Consider the following 22587-nt stretch of genomic DNA (forward strand, 5'->3'; position numbering starts at 1 on the left):
AAATCCGCCTAGTCAGATTTAGTTGAGCTTGTTCCATATCACATTAGATGAATGGTCAGGTTAGTACCAGGTTTCGCAACCAGTTTTGCTAAATCACTTGAAAATATCCAAATTCATTAAAATGTAGATATGGTTAGGCTGTTGTCCATGAGGATTTAATAGATATCCTATTGTTTCGGACCTGGTAAGATGCGGCCTAACTGAATCAGGTTCAAATCTAATCATGGCAGATCTGATTGGATTGGGTATTGTTACGCCAATATGTGAACTAAAGCTGAACCATTTATATTTCATCTCAACATTTATCGGTCAGGTGCGAATTTGGTGTTGGTGCTGAAATCTCCACGAGACATGTCCAAACTACAACAAATGAACCAAAATTCAAGTCATAACCTAATAGACAGAGACATTATAAACAATGAGTAGTGGAAAGGTTCCACACAGACATAGGGAGCCCTTCCATCTATGCGTTCACAAATGTTAGTGGAAAGGACGATACTCGAAACATTAGCTTGAGAAACCGTGTGGTTGGAAACATGCACCAATTGAATAATTTTGTGTGAAATAAAGGGACTCTGGACAGCACAAATCTCGCATATCACCATCCAATTTCCATGTGCATGAGAGTGCACACACACACACATGAATGGGTGCACGTTAGCCTGACTGAATTCGCTAAATCAGAAGTCACTAAAGGCCATGGTTATGCCCAAAATGAGCCATGGTTATGAAACAAAACTTTGAAGAACTGCACACACAAGAGAGACTGAATTAGGGTTACGCAACCAACCCCAGCCTAGAATCAAATGCATGATCCAACCAACCTGTGAAATTGGCCAACCAAATCGAGCCGCTTGCCCCACCCCTTCATTAAGTTGCAAAACACACATGGAGTTGAGCTTCTGATACCAAGTTAAGCTTGATGTGAGAGTGAAGATGTCTTCAACCACAAGGGCCTCCCTAGCATGGTGCTTTGGTGAACAGCAAGATAAGCCGCATTTAATCTGACCATCAGGTAGGCACGGAAGCATTAATAAACACTTAACAATCTTGCTTGCACAATAAAAAGTCATTGTATACAATCCAATACTTCAATCAAGTTAGAATACACAAGGGAAAAATCATAGCACATGACGTCTTTGCAAAATTTGTGTCATCTTTCCTCTATCCAATTCTTTAACATGGTCAAAATCATGATATAACATTAAAATGTGCGTGCACTACCTGCACCACACATAGTATGTCATAAACAGTATGGCAGTGCGTCGACTAGTGATTTCTGAAATTAACAATGGAAACATTGACGGAACAACATTAGAGATTAAATGGCCAGTGCTTATACTATATCACTTTTAAGAAAATCCTTGAGGAATGAACATGCATTATCTGGTTTATTTCTTCAATTCAACAACAAAGATAATAAGAAGACGAATTACTTGTTGACATCAGGTACTGCCAAGGGATCAAAGAGCTCCTCCTTTTGTTCTAGAGGCTGAACTACACCAGCCATCGCTGCCATATCATGAACACCTTCAGCCTGAAAGCAATCACCAGATAAGTGCTCAAAAGTAGAAGACAAAAACTTAAAAGCACCAATTATCTGTCAAATGCTTCCTACACATTGTGGGTCATCTTGACTCCTTTTCAATTTATTATCAATCTATTCATATGCACTAATCTGCATTTTGACGAATTACCTGATGATCCACGATGGCTTATCACTTTTACATACACTACATTTTCCTGTTAACCAGTGACAAAATTCCCTGAAACTCTCTCATGTCATATCAAAGTTAAGCATGCGAACCTAGAAGAATAACATACGAGTTATCTAATTATCTAACACCCAGGAACATGAGTTAGAAATAGATGGAATAAATGGAAAAAAAGAGGTTAATTTATTGCCTGTTGGGGGTAACCGCCATAACCAGTGTAAGCACCATATCCATACAAAGAAGGATCTTGAGCAGCAGCATATGAGTACGGATCATATCCTTGCCCATAACCATAATAAGCTCCAGCCCATTGATTAGGATCTGCATGTTGGGCCCAGCCACCAGATTGATCCTGCAAGGTCTCAGTGCCAGTAAGAATCAAACATTACTTGAAAATAATAATAAAAGCAAGTTCAAATTACTGGTCATTATTGGCAGTTAAAAGCAAAATAACACAGCTCAGACTGACCGGCTGGGTTGTAGGACCTCTACCCCAAGAAAGATGGACCATTTGCTGACCAATCATGGTCCCTTGTAACCTTTGTAAAGCTTCTTCAGCAGATGTCCTACAGCGAAAATAATAGAGAAGCAAAAATATTAAAATAAAATAAAAAAATCGGGAAAAGGATCAATCAACAAAAAGGATTTAAATATTCATTTGGATGTGACTGTCTATCAATAAGATGAGAAGAAAACCACAGGTCAATAGTTAAAGAAAAGCTAATCAAATACCTCGTGACAAACTGTACAAATCCACATCCTCTCCCTGAAGATATTTTAACATAAATAAGATCCCCAAACTGTACAAAGATCTGTCTCAATTCATCCTCTGAAACATTCACGTCCAACCCACCAACAAATATCTGCTAGGAATGAATAAACTGTGGGTGAGAACCTGTCACATGGACTCTTTAAAAGGGTCACCGCACCCGCGTCAATGCAACGCAGGTGCAGGTGTGGCAGTAAATAAAATTTGCCGCACCGGGTGCTGTCAAATACCCCTGGGTGCAGTCTGCACCTAGGGTTATATTTGACCAAAACAGACTCGATCAATGTTGACTGAGTCTATTTTGGTCCTTTAAAAAAAATGGGTTGAGGGCGTTAGGGCACAATCGTGCAACCACCATCCCCACCCCCACCCCGCTCCGACCCCTCCTCCCCCTCCCCGACTGCAACTCTTCTGCCAGTGGCGACGATGACGAGGAAAGGCCACCTCCCCGACTCCTTTTTCGACGACAACGAACCTAGGTCTCTCTCTCTCCTGTGTTTCTTGTTCTTCCTCCTCCCCTCATTGACGCAAGGGCCGAACCCACGCCAGCTGGGTTCGATTCTACTGAACTCAGGCTTGGGTTCAACAAAACCTGAACCATGGACCGGGTTCAACAGAACCAAACCCAGGCATGCTGGCTTCGGTTCTGCTGAACCTAGGCAGAACTGAAACCAGGCCAACTGGGTTCGGCTCTGGTGAACTCAGGCCTGGGTTCACCAGAACCGAAATAGATGGCAGAGCATGAACTCACAGTTGTATTGTTGGCATCAGTGTCAGCCGAATATGCTTGAACAGGTGGAGTGCTGTAAGTTGGAACCTGATAGGCGACTGCACATAAATAAAACAAATATAACAATAAGAACAAACATTGTATATGCAGAGCAAGTTGATGAAATACTGGCCATCATCTCACAGCTTAAAGGAAAGGAAGACTGTATATTGCTATTGAAGGTAATGCAACATGATTTGTCATAAAAAAAAAGAAGGTAATGCAACATGATATAGGACATTTGCAAGATTCAGAACCACAACTATGAAGGTGCGTATAGGACAGATTAAGAACAACAACAAAAACAAAACAATGAACAGGATCCCATATACTTTTGTTGGGTGTATGGTACACAGAACATGCAACTAGAGTTATGAACTGAAGACTGTGCAGCATACAAGAAGTTCACAAAGTATCCATGACTTTGTAAGCATGTGTAACACCCCAATCCGGGACATTTCGAGTCTGAGCTCATAGGTATTACTTCCTAGAGGGAAGAGTATAAAGTGAGCACAGTAAAAACATGGCAAAACAAAAAATTTATACTCACATCACAGTCTCGTGAACTCAAAGCCCTCACAGGCTATATCATTCATCTATATCATAAGTTCAATAAAATAAAACATAAAATAAAGTCTCATCTCCGTCTAACCGCCTAAGAATACCTGTTGAAAGAGTGGCGACTCTGGTCAGTCTCGGGTCAATCACCAGAAACCCACAGTTGTAATTATAAAAGGGAGGGTGAGTCTACAACTCAATAATAAATATTTATAAATAACTAAAGACTTTAACTTATACCTGTAGTACGCTCTAAGCCCTATTCTTAATTTAGTTTTACACCACATATCATACAAGTTTGTTTCTTTTAAATCTCCTCATTAATCCTTTCAAAACTCACAAGCTAGCACCCACTCGATGCTAACTAATGTACTAAATTGGCTATATTAGTAATAGCCTACTTTGGGTATAGCAACCCGTGTAGGATACCTTAATTTTATGATGTTGGTCAAATTATGAATCACTCTTTGTGATCACACAGGAGTTACGAGGCACTGGAAAGAGGACAAGTCGTTAGCTAATTGGAGAGTCAGACTAGAGAGTTATACCTGCTCCCCAAGGTTCGTGGTTCATCCTACATCCCGGTCTGCCTAGAGTATTAATTATTGTGTGAAACATAGCCCCTAGAATGTATTTAACAATTCATTGCTTTCTAACATGAACTACCTTGAGTTCACTATTTTCTTTGTAACTTAGGTAAGTTTCTCAAGTTCTTCCTAGGGTTCTGATATTCACCAAAAAATCTAAGCATGCAGACAATGTAGTGGCACTATATCAATAAATCACTGGCGGCCCACGCTTATGGCAGCTCTCACTCCGACGACCATCAGCTAGCTCTTTCCATATGTCGCCTCTTCCGGGATTTATGGGTGGCGACGGATGGAAAGGGCTACCTAATAGCTGTCGGAGTGAAAGTCGTCATAAGCGTGGGCCGTTGGTGATTTATTGATGCAGTGCCACTACATCGTCTGCATACTTAGATCTTTTGATGAATATCAGAACCCTACGAAGAACTTGAGAAACTTAGCTAAATTACAAAGAAAATAGTGAACTCAAGGTAGTTTATGTGGAAAAACAATGAGTTGTTAAATACATCCTAGGGACTATGTTTCACACAACAATTGGGACTCTAGGCAGACCAAGATGTAGCATGAACCACGAACCTTGATGAGCAGGTATAACTCTCTAGCCTAACTCTCTGATTAGCTATCGGCATATCATCTTTCACTGCAGTGTCTCGTGACTCCCATGAGATGACAAAGAGCGGTTCATACTTTAACCAACACCGTAGAATTGAAGTATTCTACATGGGTTGCTATGCCCAAAGTAGGCTATTACCGGTATAGCCAATTTAATACTGCAGTTAGCATCAAGTGAGTGTTAGCTTATGAGTTTTGAGAGGATTAATGGAGAGATTTAAAAGAAACAAACAAGTGTAAAATTAAACTAAGACTAGGAACTTTAGAGCGTAGTACAGTTGTAAGTTAAAGTCTTCAATTGTCAATAAATATTTCTTACAGAGTTGTATGCTCACACCTTCTTTTATAATTACAATTGTAGGTTCCAGGTGATTGACCAGAGTCGTGATTGTTCCAACAAATGTCCCTAGGCAGCTAGATGGAGATGAGACTTTATTTTATGTTTTATTTTATTAACTTGTGATATGGATGAATGATGTAACCTATGAGGGCTTTGAGTTTATGAGACTATAATGTGAGTATAAAAAAAAATTTGTCATGTTTCTATTGTCCTCACTTTGTACTCTTCCCTCTAGAAAGTAATACCCACCAACCCGAACTCGAGAGGTCCCGGATCGGAGTGTTACAAATTCGTATTAGAGCCAGGTTGGCATAAAAGCTACATCATTTCATCATATGTTCAATAAAATGTTGTCTCCAATAGATAGAAACTTAACCAGGGTCATTCTGTTGATAAGAATGGAGAATTGTAACCACTTAGATCGTATCGCCGTTGTGGTAACACGTATAGCCTTGATAATGTTTGACTTGGGAAAGTGGTTCGAGATATGGCATGGAACCGGTTGGAAGATCGACCGGTACTATCTCCAACACGAGGAGGACAACCACGACCCTGTGCTCGAAGAAGGCATCAATATCATCATCAAGATCCACAGGCGATCCAAGGGAGAGTCGTGGGAGATGACACTTCAGCTAATAGAAGAGGGGCATTTAGAACACGGGCTTAATGCGTGAGAGGAGGGAGGCCCATGATCAGTGCTCGGGAACACCACATGTCCCCTACTCGCTATAGAGCCGCGATGGCAGATCCTTCTCGAGTTGATCTGTCAGTATACAGAGAAGCAATGGGGTATCCAATATCCGTCAAGAGAGGGATTATACATAGAACTAGAGGGGTCATAAGAAGTGCACGAGGACTCTATATGTCTCGTGCAAGCTACAGAGAAGCAGTGGTTGCTGCAGCCATAAAAAATGGTCTGGTTATGATTGGGGTGTCAGCTTTCTAAGGTAGCTCATCAAGCTATCAAGGAGATGACGAACCCTCCTATACCCCAGAGTCTTAGAGTTCCTCAACCATTCTCTTGCTTCACCCTTGTACAACCTGGATTCACCTAACTACACTACTGCAACGCCCCCTTATCACGCTATATCTAGTGATGACGGTTATATGTGATAGTTTTAGTGAAAGTTCTTGTACTTAGCACTCATAATGTCATCATATGTGTATTGCATGAATATAAATAAAATGATTGCTAGAGAAAATTTGTTATATGTTGTGTGTTTATGTTATATACCTGTCTTGAATAAGCATAATTAAGTAATTATCGTGTAACATATTGCCATGCAGTACATTATAACTACTCGTATAAGAACTTCTTACTTATCAAGAGAGACTCATGCCGCTAGGCATGAAGTGGAACAAGTGGAGGCTGGGCATGAGAATGGGGAGCGAAGAAGTGCATTGTCTAAAAAAGCATCATATGCATCTCATACCCTAGGTAGTCGTACTCCACTAAGACAGGAAGCACAACGTCAAGAAGTTCCAACATTGACTCCAGTAAACATTTATGCGGAAAAGAACACAGGAATACCTCTGCAATACACTACAGATCGGGTCCTGTACGAACTACTGCAAACCACTCAAGCACAGCAGAGACAACCGCAGACCATCATCTCGGGTGTCACTTCTTGAGTCGAAAGGTTCAAAAATATACAACCCCCTTTTATATGATGAAATACCGGATGGCATATTAGCGGAAATTTGGCTAATGTAGTTAGAGAAAGCCTTAGATGTTATCCAGTGCTCGGAAGATCAAAGGGTTTGGGTAGCCATATCCAATTTAGCGAGGGACGCAGAACATTGGTGGAGATCCATCTGTGACACCTTAGAATCGAACACTTGTAATGGTCCAAGTTCGTAAAGAAGTTTCACAAGCAGTTTTTCTCTAGGACCGAGAAAATAGAAAAGGAAGAAGAATTCAAAAGGTTAAGACAGGGTAATATGATTGTGGCTCAGTACACGGCGCATTTTAACTCCCTCTTACGCTTTGCAAAGTCTTTGATGGCGGTCGAGAAGGAGAAATGCAAGTATTATGAGAGGGGCTTAAGGGCTGAAATCTTGAGGTTGGTGGGCCACTAGAAATAAAGAAGTACAGTCGGCTTGTGGAACAAGCTTCTAGGTATGAATTTTGGGACAAGAAAACGAAAGAAAATCCCAAGACAAAAGAGAAGCCAAGGACCAGCAATCAAGGCGTGAGACCTCTCAGAAAAAGGCTACGTATGGAGGTCGTTACCAGCAAAAGTACATGAAGTCCTAAGAAAGTCAAAGCAACGAGAATGACAGCAAGTAACAAGACAAGACAATAAGCGGACAATAGGCAAAGAGACAGAGGACACGAAATCAGACTCATCTTGGAGACAAGTGCAAAACTTGTGGCCAGAAGAAGCACGAGGGTCACTGTGATGTAAAGAACGTTAAGTGTTATAACTATAACCAGATGGGTCATTATGCTAGTAAGTGTCTGCAGCCCGACCGTAGGGACATTGCGAGCAAGAAGCAGAAGCAAGTAACAACAGGCCGAGTATATGTTGTCACACTTCAAGAAGCCCATGACAACACTGATGTTGTGGAAGGTACACTTCCTATTTCAGAAGTTTTAGTACATGTGTTGTTTGATTCAGGAGCAACACACAGTTTCACCACCCCATCTTTCAGATATTTGTTATCGGTTGCACCATCACACTTAAACATTCCTTATCAAGTAGAAACACCTACAGGGAATTTTGTCATAGTAAACACGGATTATAAAAATTGTGGTGTGTATAGACAACCATGAGTTATCGGTAAACCTTTTGCAATTAGAATTCAAGGATTTAGATGTAGTCCTAGGCAAGGACTGGTTGTCCAATCACCATGTCACTATTGATTGCAGAAGGAACTATGTTAGTTTTTAAAAACCCCAAGCTCTAACGTTTATATTTCAGGGCGTTAGGAAATTAACCAAGCCAGTTGTCATATCTCGTCTTAAGGCTTACAAATACATTCGAGGAGGATATGTTGGATTTTTGGCCTATATGAAGACAAAGGAACAGGAAAACTTCAAAATTGAGGACGTTGAGATAGTGCGAGAATATGCGGATGTATTTCTGGAGGAACTTCCAGGTCTTCCTCCTGACCGAGAGATTGAGTTACAGATCGATCTTGTTCAGAGAACAACACCCATCTATAAAGCCTCTTACCGAATGAGACCTGCGAAACTCAAGAAACTCAAGGAGCAACTTTAAGAACTATTGGAGAGAGGTTTCATACGACCATCTGTATCGCCATGGCGTGCTCCAATACTTTTTGTCAAGAAGAAGGATGGATCACTACGAATGTATATTGATTATCGATAGTTGAACGCAGTGACTATCAAGAACAAATATCCATTACCACGAATTGATAATCTATTTGATCAATTGCAAAGCGCGGTGTGTTTCTTGAAATTAGATTTGCATTCGGGATATCACCAACTAAAGATTAAAGAGGAGGACATGGCTAAGACAACCTTTGGTTCGAGATAAGGCCATTACGAGTTTCTTGTCATGCCTTTTGGGCTGACTAATACATCAGTTGCATTCATGGATCTAATGGATAGAATATTTAGGTTATACATGAACAAGTTCGTGTTGGTGTTGGCCGATGACATCCTTATTTATTCAGCTACGAAGAAGCAACATGAAGAACACTTGAGAATAGTTTTGCATACACTTAGAGAACATCAGTTGTATTCCAAGTTCTCAAAGTATACATTTTGGTAAGAACATGTATTTTCTCAAGCATATTGTCTCCAAGGATGGAATCATGGTAAGACCCAGTAAAGATTGAAGCAATCACAAATTGGGGTAGACCCAAGAATGCTACTGAGGTTCGTAGTTTCTTTGGACTGGCCAGGTACTATCGGTGATTCGTTGAAGGTTTCTCCTTGCAGCCCCAATGACTAAGCTTACCAAAAAAATTTAAGTTTGAGTTGAATGATAAGTCGAGCAAAGCTTTGAGGAAATAAAGAAACGGTTGACAATCGGCTTTGTCTTAGTTTTACCTTCTACGATGGGCAGTTTCACCATTTATAGTGACACTTCACACAGGGGATTAGGGTATGTTCTGATGCAGCATGGCAAGGTGATAGATTATGCATTAAACTGTTAAATTGTAATTCATAAGACAATGTATTAGCTATAGGGGTATTTTAGTCATTTCCACATTTTACGCATATTCATGTTTTTTAATATGATTGTAATTTGTCTTTTTTTATTTTTTCTTATTTTTGTAATTTTTTCATTTCTTATTTTTGCTTTTTTATGTAATATTTTTGTACACAGTCAGTAGAGTGTACAACAGTCAGCCACTGATTGTTGTACATAGTTTAAAAAAGATAGATGTTGGGCTGATTCCCAACAACTCTTTAAGTATGCTTATAAATAAGGGCTATGTGAGCCCATAGCAAGTATGTATTATAAACACTGTGCATTTATTGCACTTCTTTTGTAGTGTAAAGCTTATAAACATTGTGCATTTATTGCACTTCTTTTGTGGTGTAAAGCTAATAAACACTGTGCATTTATTTTGTGTCTTGAGTATTTGAAATATCAAGTTATTTGAAAACTTGATTATTTACAAGGATTCTTCACATGGTATCAAAGCAAGGTTGGAGAAAGAAAGATCGTGTGGATTCTCACTTTTTGGGTGCCTTGAAAAGCGTGCCTTCGATTTTTTGGTGATTGAAGTGGATCCTCTTGTTCATCCAATATTTTAGAAGACTCTTCTATCAAGAAATGTCTAAAAATCCTGTGGTATGTATTGTTTTTCATCATCTCTCCTATCTAATGGGTGAAAAAAACTCATTTTTCTCTCGGCTTCAAACTCAATAGGTCCAACTATCACGTTTAGGCCGGAAACATGAAGGCTCATATTAAAGGGAAAGGGTTTTGGGGCTATGTCCAAGGCTCGATTCCCGAACCGGAGCCAAAGATAATCTTGATGGAGAAAGGAAAAATAAAAATCCTTGAAGGCGAAGAAAGAGCCAAGGCTCTTGAAGACTACACCAAAAAGCATGCAGAATGGGAGATGAGAAATTTTAAAATCCTCTCATGGATTTTCTCATCCGTAGAAACAAGAATTAACGCCAATATTATCAAGTTTAAGAAAGCTTCTCAAGCGTGGGAGTACCTTGAGAAGATGTACACCTCTAGGGACTTGTCCCATAAATATTACATCTAAAAAAGGGTGCTAACTCTTCATCAAGGAGAGATGACTATAAGGGAGTATTTTGCCGAACTCTCTTCTATTTGGGATGAGCTTGCTATACTCGAACCCAAGTAGAGTGGAGAAGTCATAGAGCTTCGTCATAAACAATTGAAAGAAGATAGATTTTTTAATTTTTTGAATGGACTTTGGCCTGAATTCGAACAAATCCGGTCTTCTCTTTTATTCGCCTTCACTTCCCCCTCTCTTAAAGATGTAATTACTAAACTAAGTGGGGAAGAGACTCGTATAGGTATAAGCAAGAACAACACAAGTGTTCTAGCTACACCTTTCAATAATAAAGAAAATGAAAGAGTTAATGTCGTCTCAAGACTAAGGAGCAACCTAAGGACCTACAAGCCTCCACACTTTAAGAATCAAAACTCAAGTGGTCAAGAAAGGAAGAAGGATTATAGCAAGCTTTTATGTCATTTTTGTAAGGAACCGGGGCATATCAAGCCTATTTGCCCAAAATGAAAAAAGTTACTTGCCATGACTATTACATCTCAACCTTAAAAGGAAGAGTGCTCATCATCTTCAAATAGAGCTCTCTCATTGCAACAAATCGTGTATGCACTTCAACCTCTTCTAAAAGAGGTTATTTTCGGAGCCGCCATGTCAACCTCTTATCCTCCCGGTAAGACCTCTTGGCTTTTAGATTTGGGTGTTTCTTTTCACATGACCCCAAGTTTTAGTTTTTTTTTTTGAATACTCAAAAAATCTCTCTCCATCTTTTGTTTCAACCGCGGATGGAACATCTCTTGAAGTAAAAGGAATATGAAATTTTGAAAAACAAGGGTTCTTTATTCCAAAAATTAGATTTATACCCAAATTAAACTTAAATTTGTTTTCCGTTTCTCAACTCTCGGATCATGGGTATGATATAAAGTTTTCATCTAACAAATTTTGGATACAGGATCGCCGATTCGGGAGATTTATTGGGGAAGGCTCTAGGAAGAGCGATCTATATTATGTTGATTCCCTTTAAATTCCAAAGAACCCGTTTTGTAATGTTGTCCAACAAAAGGATATTAAGGTGTGGCACAAGAGACTTGACATCCAAATATTGCAAAAAATTCTCATTTACCTTTTGTTAAAAGTCTATATAAAAGTGATTTCACCTGTAACGACTGTATTCTTGAGAAAATGAAAAAATTGCCTTTTTTTGTCAAAGATCTATGTTTACAACAAAACCTTTTGAAATTATCCATTCGGATGTATGGGGACCGGCACCCATCCTATCAAAAGGAGGCTTTATATATTATGTCATTTTTGTTGACGACTACACGAGATATTGTTGGATTTATTTTCTTAAACACAAATATGAAGTTTTCTCGATTTTTAAAACCTATCATATGATGATTAAAAATAAATTTAATGGGAATCTAAAATTTTTTAGAACTGACTCTAGTGGAGAATATCTTTCAAGTGAATTCAAAAATTATCTTGAAAGTCATGGTATTCTTCACCAAAGATCTTGTCCGAAAACCCCTCAACAAAATAGATTAGCCGAAAGAAAGCATAGACATATAATAGAGACAACTCGAACATTACTTGTTTCTCAAAACATCCCAAAAGACTTTTGGGCTGAAGCGGTTTTAGCATATGTCTATCTGATAAATCGGCTACCTTCTAAAAACTTGAACAATATCTCGCCTTTTGAAAAATTGTATACCAAAGAACCCTACTACAGTCGGTTGAGAATTTTCGGTTGTAAATGCTTCGTTCTTACTGACAAGAACGACAAGCTTTCACCAAAAGTCATTGCCTACGCTTTTCTTGGATATTTCAAAACCCAAAAAGGGTTTCGTTGTTATGATATTAAGAATGACAAGCTATATGTTTTCAGAAATGTGAGTTTTCTGGAAAATGTTAATGGTTTTGAAAGGAGTGAACCCTTTGAAGAAAACATGGATTACTCTTTTTTATTTGAAATGTTAGCACATGATGATGATGATAGTGATGACGATTTTATTCATAATGATGTCAATGATAAAGAAGATGGCTCTTCCCATCCACCTATCTCTCAACATAGAAATGAAGGAGCATTGAGAGATCCTATAACATATACCCATAGAGATAGAAACTGTTTTAGGAGTGCAATTGAAAAATTCAGCGAACCCAGTGGGTCCAATTCAATAAATGATGAAAACCTACGAAGAACTGAGAGAAGTAGAAATATGTCTTCTAGGTTTATTTCATATGATTCGTTTACTCCTAAACATAGAGATTGTCTTAGCGTCATTCATTCCTATATAGAACCCAGAAACTTCGAAGAAGCCAAAAAGAATGATGAATGGCTGAAAGCAATGGAATGTAAGCTTTCAACTCTCAACAGGGCAAAGTTTTGGAAGTTCCAAGATCTTCCTAAGGGTAAGAAAGCAATAGGACGTAGATGGGTATTTAAGGTAAAAACTAAAAGTGATGGATCTCTTGAGAGATATAAGACTCGATTAGTTGCAAAGGGATATAGTCAAGAATACAAAATTGACTATGAAGAAACTTTTGCCTCTGTGGCCCGAATGGTCATTGTCCGATGTCTCATTACCGTTGCCTCAATCAACAAATGGAACATCTATCAAATGGATGTTAAAAACGTTTTCTTTAATGGTGATCTGAATAAAGAGGTATATATGGATGTTCCACCATGAATGGAGACTCCCAAAGGGAAAGTGATTCGCCTTCGAAAAACACTTTATGGTTTAAACTTTAAAACAAGCCCCAAAAGCTTGGTATGATAGATTTAACTCCGTAATGTTAGAAAATGATTTTTCTTCCTGTTTCACTAACACTGCCTTATTTGTTAGAAAAAACAATGCAAGGATTGTCATTCTGCTCTTATATGTGGATGATATGCTTATAACCGGAAGTGATTCTAAAGGGGTTAAAAGCATAAAATCAATTTTGAAGAATAGGTTTGAAATGTCTGATTTGGGATTTCTAACTTAGTTTTTGGGTATTGAAGTAGCATGCTCTCATAGAGGGTATTTTTTATCTCAAACTAAGCTTGCCTTTGAGATTATTGACAGGTCAGGTATTACGAATGATAAGGTTTGTGAAACTCCTGCTATAGTAGGAGCCAAAATGAAGATTGATGATGGTATTCATCTCTCCGATCCCACCCCCTACAGACAACTTATGGGATCTTTGATGTATCTGAGTATTACTAGACCAGATATCTCTCATGCAGTTCATACTGCAAGTCAGTTCCAACATGCACCAACATCAGTTCACATGAGTGTCATCTTGCGGACTGTGAGATACATAAAGGGCACACTAAACAAGGAAGTATTCTTATCCTCTTCTTCTGAATTAAAATTAATTGTTTATACTGCCTCTGATTGGGGAGGTGACCTAAATAACCGTCACTCCACCACTGGTTTTTGTGTGTTTTTAGGAAACTCGCCGATTTCATGGAGATGTAAGAAGCAGTAAAAAGTGTCTCTATCCTCAATAGAAACTGAATATCGTGTCATGGCGACTACTACCATGGAAATTGTATGGATTCATCAGCTATTAGAAGACATGGGGATCTCAATAGAAGGGTCCACCAAGTTATGTTGTGATAACAAGAGGGCAATATACATTGCCAAAAATCATATTTTTCATGAGCGGACTAAACACATTGAGATGGACTGACACTATGTTCGGGAAGCGTATCTGAAAGGAGTTATAGATCTTCCATATATAACTTCAGAATATCAGTTGGCAGATTTCTTCACCAAAGCCTTGTGTGCTCTGCGGTTTAATTTTCTCCTTGGCAAACTTTCGGTCATCTTGCCTTAAGTTTGAGTGGGGGTGTTAAATTGTAATTCATAAGACAATGTATTAGTTGTAGGGGTATTTTAATCATTTCTATATTTTACGCATATTCATGTTTTTTAATATGATTGTAATTCCTCCTTTTTATTTTTTCTTATTTTTATAATTTTTTCATTTCTTACTTTGTTTTTTTATGTAATATTCCTGTACATAGTCAGTGACAACAATCAACAGTTTAATAAGAGTCGTTGGGAATAGCCCAACAACTCTTTAAGTATGTTTATAAATAAGGGCTATGTGAGCCCATTGCAAGTATGTATTACAATAAGGAGTTGTCTCCTTAAGCTTATAAACATTGTGCATTTATTGCACTTCTTTTGTAGTGTAAAGCTTATAAACATTGTGCATTTATTGTACTTCTTTTGTGGTGTAAAGCTTATAAACAGTGTGCATTTATTTTGTGTCTTGAGTATTTGAAATATCAAGTTATTTGAAAACTTGATTGTTGGTAAGGATTCTTCACATAAACTACCCCACACATGACTTGGAATTAGTTGTTGTGGTGTTCGCTCTAAAAATATGGAGGCATTATCTATATGGCGAACAATTTGAAGTGTTCACCGACTATCAAAGCTTAAAGTATTTATTTTCACAAAAGGAATTAAACTTGAGACAACGGAGATGGCTTGAGTTCCTAAAAGATTATGATTTCGAGATAAAGTATCACCCAAGAAAAGCGAACGTAGTGGCTAATGCCCTTAACAGAAAGTCATGAGCATTAGCCAGATTAGCGGGATGGGATTTATTTTTCTCGATAGTTTACTAGAAAGCGAAAGCACAATGTCTTCCAGGTCGGATATTGTTCGTGCAAACCACCTTAAGATCTGAATTATGAGATCAAATTAAAGAGAAGCAACTCTCAGATCCAAAGTTGGAAAAGATAAGAACATGAATCTCAAAGAAGGAAAAATCAGATTATAAGGTGGACGATCAAGGAGTTTTAAGATTTTGAAACTGTGTATGCATTCTTAAAGACGATGGACTTAGGAAATTGCTATCAGAGGAGACACATCATTCTAAGTATTTTATCAACCCTGGCAGTACAAAGATGTACAGAGACTTGAGAGAATTTTTGGTGGAATGGAATTAACAAGGATGTCTTAATTTGTTAGCAAATGCTTGATTTGTCAACAAGTAAAGATCGAGTATCAAAGACCTGGATGATTGTTGCAACCGCTGCCCATTCTACTATGAAAGTGGGCGGATATTACGATGGATTTTGTCACTGGATTCCCAAAGACTAAGGAGTGATTGAATGCAATTTGGGTTATCGTAGACAGGTTGACAAAATTTGCATATTTTCTCACATACAAGACAACTTGTTCTTTTGAACAGTTAGCTCATATCTTTATTCGGGGTAAGATTGTATGGAGTGTCAGATTCTATCGTTTCTGATAGAAATTCAAAGTTTACCTCTAAGTTCTGACAAAGTTTTCAAGAAACAATGGGGATGCAGTTGAAGATGAGTACCACATTTCATCCTCTGACGGTGGGCAGTCAAAGAAAACCATCCAAACGTTGGAGGACATGTTGCAAGCTTGTGCATTGGAATATCATGACTCATGGCATGAGATATTGTCACTAATAGAGTTCGCATACAACAACAGTTTACAAGCTAGTATTGGTATGGCTCCCTAAGAGACTCTTTAAGAAAGACATTGAAGAACACTTCTACGTTGAGACCAAGTAGGCGAGAGAAAGTTGTTGGGACCAGAATTAGTTCAGTAGATAAAAAAATAAGTCAAATTTATTCTTGAGAAACTGCTAACAGCTTAGAGTCTCCAGAAAAGCTATAGAGATCATAGGCGACTAGAGTTAGAATTTGAACAAGGTAATCATGTTTTCTTAAAAATATCACCTTTCAAAGGAATAATAAGGTTTGGAATAAAAGGAAAATTGAGTTCAAGGTACATTGGGCCTTTGAGATTTGACGGAGAATGGGACCCACTGCTATAAACTTGCATTGCCCCCATCATTGTCTAGAATGCACAACGTGTTTCAAGTATCGATGTTAAGGAAATATATGTCAGATCCTTGATACATATTAGATAAGGTTGAATCAGTATTAAGACATTCACGAAGACTTAAGTATTAGTGAGGAGTCAGTCAAGATTTTGGAATTTAAAGAATATAGACTAAGAAAAAAAGTCATTCTGATGGTTTTAGTCAGATGGAAGCATCACTATAAAAACGAGACTACCTGAGAGTGCGAAGCAGACATCCGTGCAAAATTCCTACATCTGTTTTCAAGTAAGATTTGAAATGAATCTTCTTTTAAGGGGGGAAGAATTGTAAGTTGCCATTAAAGCCCCTTTCCCACGATGAGAAGTAATGGAAGGGTGGGGAGGAGGAGGTTACGGTGAGGAGTTGGTTCCTCATAATAAATGAGGATAGTGTAGGGGGTGACCCTCACATTCTCGTGGGCCTATAAGAATGCTCACGAATTCTCTCAACCTCCTCATTTTCAGAGGAGGATTGAGAGGGATATCAAGACAGAGAGAGAGATTGAGAGAAAGTGGGAAGGAGGAGGACAGTTGAAGAAGAGGGCAGTGCGGGAGTTCACGTCCGGTAACCAGTAAGTCTTCTTCAAATGTTCTCATATTTTTTAGATTATGTTCATGACATCGGCAACCATGGAGGTTGTCCATGTCGATGATAAATCCATTAGGGTCGGCAACCATTTTGGTTGCCAGCGCCAGGAACTGAGAGACGGTTGACTCGGTTTGGGCATGCCCAAAGCTAGTTTGGTCAGGTGTGGTAGGATAGAGAGCAGGAAGGCTCTCTGTCACTACTCATATCGAGTCCAGCTTGGTCTGGGTAGGGATGAAATCGTAACAGAAACAGGGAGCTAAAGCGTCTTGTCTCAATATACTCCAGTGATCGACTCGTTCTGGGTCTCCCAGAATGAGCCTAGTCGCTAACAGGCAAGACAGAGAGGGTAGTCTTTGTCTGAGCCATCGGGTGACCTAACTCAGTTTGGGCTTAGTCCAGACCGAGGCAGGCAACCATTGTCAGGTTGAGACGACAGGAGAAACCACCTGTCTCGGTCTGGATTTTTCCAAATCGAATCGGGTTAGTGGCCCAAGGCAGAGAGCACTTGCTCTCGGTCTGCATTTTCTCACAACAACTCTGTCTGAGCTTGTGCTCAGATCGAATCAATCCTGAAGGAAATGAGATAGAGAGGAAGGGCTCTCTGTCCCATTTGTTGGCATGTCCAACTCTGTCCAGGATCACCTGAACCGAGTCAGATTACGAGACTGAGACAATGAACTTTTTGTTCACTGTCTCGGCCGATTTTAGCAGACCAACTCAGTCTGAGTTACCCAGACCAAGTCTGGTAAAAAAGATGAACGAGACACGACTCTGTCTCGGTTTCATGGCATACGCGCAGACCAACTCGGTCTGGGTAATAACAGACCGAGCTAGGTCTGGCGCATTAGGGCAAAGAGGATTTTCCTCTCTATCTCGGTCTGGCGAAAAAAAAAGAGACGAAGATTATATATATATATATGTATTAACACACATAATTGTGGAGAAAACCAAGATAAGGAGTATTTTGATTTTCTACCATACCGTAGATCAAATAAGACCAAGTCAGTCCAGACCGGATCATGATTGGATCTAGTTAGCGGATTTGGATTCAATAGGACCAAAATGGAATAGAGCAAGTTTAGATCCAATTCGGACCCAAACCTAGATTGTATCAGTCTAGTTTAAATTTCTGCATCAAAGCGGAGAACCAAGGTCCGGATCTGTTATATTAGATTTGGAGCTAGCAAAGATCTGCAGTAAATGGATTTGGATCTAAGTCGAGGAATCCAGAACTGAATCAAGAAGGTTCAGGTTCAAATTAAACCTAGACCAGACAAGTACTAGGTTAGGTCGGTGAGAGGTTTAGATTCAAAGAATCCAAACCTTTTCGAGAAGGAAAATGACCTTTTTGCCCTTATCAATAATCTGGGCATAACCCTTCAATCTGTGCTCGAAACTAGACAAATCTTGTTGTGTTAGATTCGAGACACAAAGAGGAATCTGTCTGTCTTGTTTCCATAGTCAAACATACAAAATAGAAAAACGAATATCAAAAAACCATTCTAAGGAAGGTAGTTTGATAATTTTACAAAGTATGAGAAATGTCGGGTTGACAATTAAGTAAGTTTGATGTATTGAACATATCCTAATACATTAACAAGTGATTCAACTGCAGGTTAGAAGTTCAATATCTGCATTTCGAGGTAAGGGATATTATAAACATATTTAGTTAATAATAGAGAGACATTGTGTTACTTGTTTTCATGTATTTATAAGTTCTCAATACAAATTGCATGTTAAAAAGCTATGATATTTTAGACAAAAATACATATACAAAATGTAGAACAGGTTTTAATGAAAAGTAGAACTAAAATTGTATGCATTTAATAGAGACATGCATGCAAAATAAAACTCTCATAATAACTTAATAATATGTTCATGCATGTGTATTAAAATCATGCATATTTACTATTCTGCATTAGCACATGCATTCTTACGTGTTATGTTTCAAGTGAGATATTGTTGTTGCGTGATAATTGTTGTTAAATGCATGAATGATTAATTGAGTTATGAGATTGTTGTAGTTTATTTTCTCTGAAACTTACATGAATTTGATTTATGTTGTTTCTGAAATGAAATGGGGATCTTCGAAACACGAGCTTAGATTAACAAAAGCAAGTGTCAAGAATGACACTAAAGCATAACCCTTAAAAAGGGTATAACTGGAAACAAAATAAAAATAAAAATGTATTTTTTATTGATATGAAAAACCAATTGCTTAAGAAACATTGGAGTAAAATACAAGAGGGGCTGCACCCCTTTATAAACACAGCTGAAAGAGGACTCAATAGAGTTGTTGGGCACAGTCCAACAGCTCTATTTAGAGCTGTTGAAATGTGTCAGTCCAACAGCTCTATTAAGAGTTGTTGGACTGTGTCAGTCCAACAACTCTATTGCTAGTCAAGTCTGGACAAGACTTGACTAGCAACAGTCATTCTAGTTCAAACTGAACTAGATGACATAAAGACAAAAAATAAAAATAAAGGAAAAAAATTACAGAAAAGAAAGAAATGAAAAATGTATTTATATATATATAATAATATAATATTATTATATATACATATATGTACAGTTTTATATTTTAACACTCCCCCTCAAACTTACGGTACAATGAGCGAAAGTTTGTCTAAGAGAAAGTGAAATTGGAGAGCAGCGAGAGGCTTTGTAAAGAAGTCTGCTAACTGATATTCTGAAGTGACATATGGCAGATCAATTATCCCGTGTAGATATTCCTCTCTGACGTAGTGACAATCCATTTCGATGTGTTTGGTGCGTTCGTGGAATGTTCTGTTACTGGCAATGTAGATCGCACTTTTGTTGTCACAACACATTTGTGAAGCCTTTGTTGCTTCAACTCCCATGTCAGCAAGCAGTCGTCGGAGCCAAACTACTTCCATGGTCGTGGTTGCCATGGCTCTGTATTCAGCTTCGGTGGATGAGAGAGATATCTTCTGCTGCTTTTTACACCTCCACGAGATTAATGATTCCCCTAAAAAGACACAAAAGCCAGTGGTTGAGTGTCTGTTATTGGGATCACCTCCCCAATCAGCATCAGTATATGCAATTAAATCAAGAGAAGAGGAGGAAGATAAGAAAAGTCCTCGTGAAAGAGAGGACTTGATGTATCTGATAATACGCATGACTGCTCCCATATGAACAGAAGTAGGAGCATGTTGAAATTGACTTGTTGTATGAACAGCATGTGTTATATCGGGTCTGGTAATGGATAGATAGGAAAGTGCCCCGACAAGCTGTCTGTAAGGAATAGGGTCTGCAAGAAGTTCTCCATCATCAATCTTCATTTTAACATTAACAACTTCTGGAGTGTCAACTTTCTTATCATCAATAATACCAGACCTGAAAACAATATCAAAAGCAAATTTAGTCTGAGATAATAAATATCTTCTAGGAGAATAAGCAACTTCAATGCCTAAAAAATATCTCAACAAGCCCAAATCAGTCATTTCAAAATGAGAGTTAAGAAGTGTTTTGATTGTTTCAACTCCCTATTTATCGCTTCCGGTGATGATCATATCATCCACATAGAGAAGAAGCACAATGATCCCTGCATCAGAATTCTTAATAAACAAAGAGTGTCAGTTAAACAGAATTGAAAACCAATATCAATCATAACACGACTAAACCTATCATACCAAGCTTTTGGTGCTTGTTTAAGTCCATAAAGAGCTTTTTCTAAGCGAAGGACTTTACCCTTAGGAATACTTAGACCAGAAGGGGGTTCCATATATACTTCTTCAACTAGCTTTCTATTTAAAAAAACATTTTTGACATCCATTTGAAAAATAGACCATTTTTTGATAGAAGCTAAGGCAATTAAGGTTCGGACAGTAGTCATACGAGCCACCGGAGCAAAGGTTTCTTCATAATCAATCCCATATTCTTGGGCATAACCTTTGGCTACTAAACGGGCTTTATATCTTTCAAGAGTACCATCACTCTTGGTTTTAATTTTATAAACCCATCGACATCCTATAGTTTTCTTCCCTGGAGGAAGATCTTGAATATTCCATGTAGAAGCCTTTTAAAGTGCATCTAATTCAGCTTTCATGGCTTCTATCCATTTGATATCATTTTTTGCTTGAAAATATGTGGATGGTTCTTCATGTGAGTGAATTAATGCAATAATTGCCCTATATGTGGGTGAGAAAGACTCGTATGATACAAACTTTCCTGGAGGCCTCGAGATTCGGGATGATTGTCTAGTTGGAATGTTAGAATATTTCTCAAGTGCACATAGAGGATTAGACTCTTGTAGCCTGGAATATTTAATACTAGTACTCTATGAACTTCTTCATTTTCAACATTAAGATCAATAATTCTTTGATCATCATCAAAGTTACAGTCAAGGTCATATTCATTAGATGTTGATGTTAGATCTAGCAAAAAGGAGTACTCAGTGACGTCTTTTAATTTTCTAAAATCAAAGAAGCTCTCCTTTTCAAGAAAGAAAACATTTCTAGACACATATAGTTTATTATTTTTGAAGTCAAAACATCTATAACCTTTCTGGTTTTCAGCATATCCTAAAAAGGCACAGGGAATCGCACGAGGGGAAAGTTTATCATTTTTGTCAGTAAATATGAAACATTTGCACCCAAATATTCTTAGTCTAGAGTAGTCTGGAGAAATGTTCATAAGTTTTTCAATGGGAGTGATATTTTGTAACGAAGAAGATGGCATCCTATTAATGAGATATGTGGCAGTTAAGGCAGCTTCTGCCCAAAAGTCTTTCGGGACTTGATTTGCTATTAATAAAGTCCTAGTGGTTTCTATAATATGGCGATGTTTTCGTTCTGCCAGTCCATTTTGTTGAGGTGTATAAGGACAAGATCTTTGATGTGTGATGCCATGCAATTTAAGATAATTTTGAAAATCTGTGGATAAGAACTCTCCCCCTGAATCTGTGCGAAAAATAGTAATATCATTTTGAAACTTGTTTTTAACCATATTATGAAAACTTTGAAAGTATGAAAATACTTCAGACTTATGTTTGAGAAAGTACATCCATGTATGTCGGGAGAAATCATCGACAAAAATAACATAGTAAACAAATCCTCCTTTAGAAATTACTGGTGCAGGACCCCAAACATCCGAGTGTATTAATTCAAGTGGTCTTGAAGAGAAAAAGGTTCTGTTCTGAAATGGTAATCTTTTCATTTTGCCGAGAATACAATCTTTACAATCAAATGATTCAGAATTACAAAATTTCCCTAGATTTGGAAAATGTTGGATTTTGGCTATATGTGAGTGACCAAGTCTCTTATGCCACAGTTCCAACTCTATTTTTTGAATATTATAACAAAAAGCTTTCTTCGGCATTTCCAAAAAATCCATGTAATAGAGTCCTCCTTCTCTATGGCCTTCCCCAATCAGCTTGCCTGACTGGCGATCCTGTACCCAACAACCATGAGAAGAAAAAGAAATATTACACCCATAATCAGAAATTTGAGATACAGATAAAAGATTTAAATTTAATTTGGGAACATGTCTAATTTCTGGAATAAAAAATTTTTTTGTTTTATAAATTTTTTCAAAATTTCCTATTCCTTCTATTTCAAGAGAAGTCCCATCAGCAGTAA

General features: G+C 38.1%; 1 protein-coding gene across 2 annotated transcripts in view; it reads right to left on the reverse strand.

The window, feature by feature from the left end:
• Window positions 1–527: 527 nt before the first annotated feature.
• Window positions 528–22587, reverse strand: part of LOC149815987 (polyadenylate-binding protein RBP47B'-like) — a 51144-nt gene continuing 29084 nt past the window's right edge. The window contains exons 3-9 of one of the 2 annotated variants that reach the window (XR_016428103.1): window positions 3236–3312; window positions 2448–2578; window positions 2185–2281; window positions 1906–2067; window positions 1437–1537; window positions 825–1004; window positions 528–748 (exon numbers count right to left, since the gene is read on the reverse strand). Coding sequence is in view for 1 of the 2 variants with exons in the window: in XM_089990285.1 (XP_089846411.1) it covers window positions 914–1004; window positions 1437–1537; window positions 1906–2067; window positions 2185–2281; window positions 2448–2578; window positions 3236–3312 (659 nt within the window). In the remaining variant the exon portion in view is untranslated. Of the gene's footprint in view, window positions 1005–1436; window positions 1538–1905; window positions 2068–2184; window positions 2282–2447; window positions 2579–3235; window positions 3313–22587 lie in introns of both variants that reach the window. The other variant, XM_089990285.1, reaches the window with a different exon arrangement.

Source organism: Nuphar pumila, chromosome 15 (assembly GCF_984573655.1).
Source record: "Nuphar pumila chromosome 15, dmNupPumi1.hap1.1, whole genome shotgun sequence".
Taxonomy (NCBI): domain Eukaryota; kingdom Viridiplantae; phylum Streptophyta; class Magnoliopsida; order Nymphaeales; family Nymphaeaceae; genus Nuphar; species Nuphar pumila.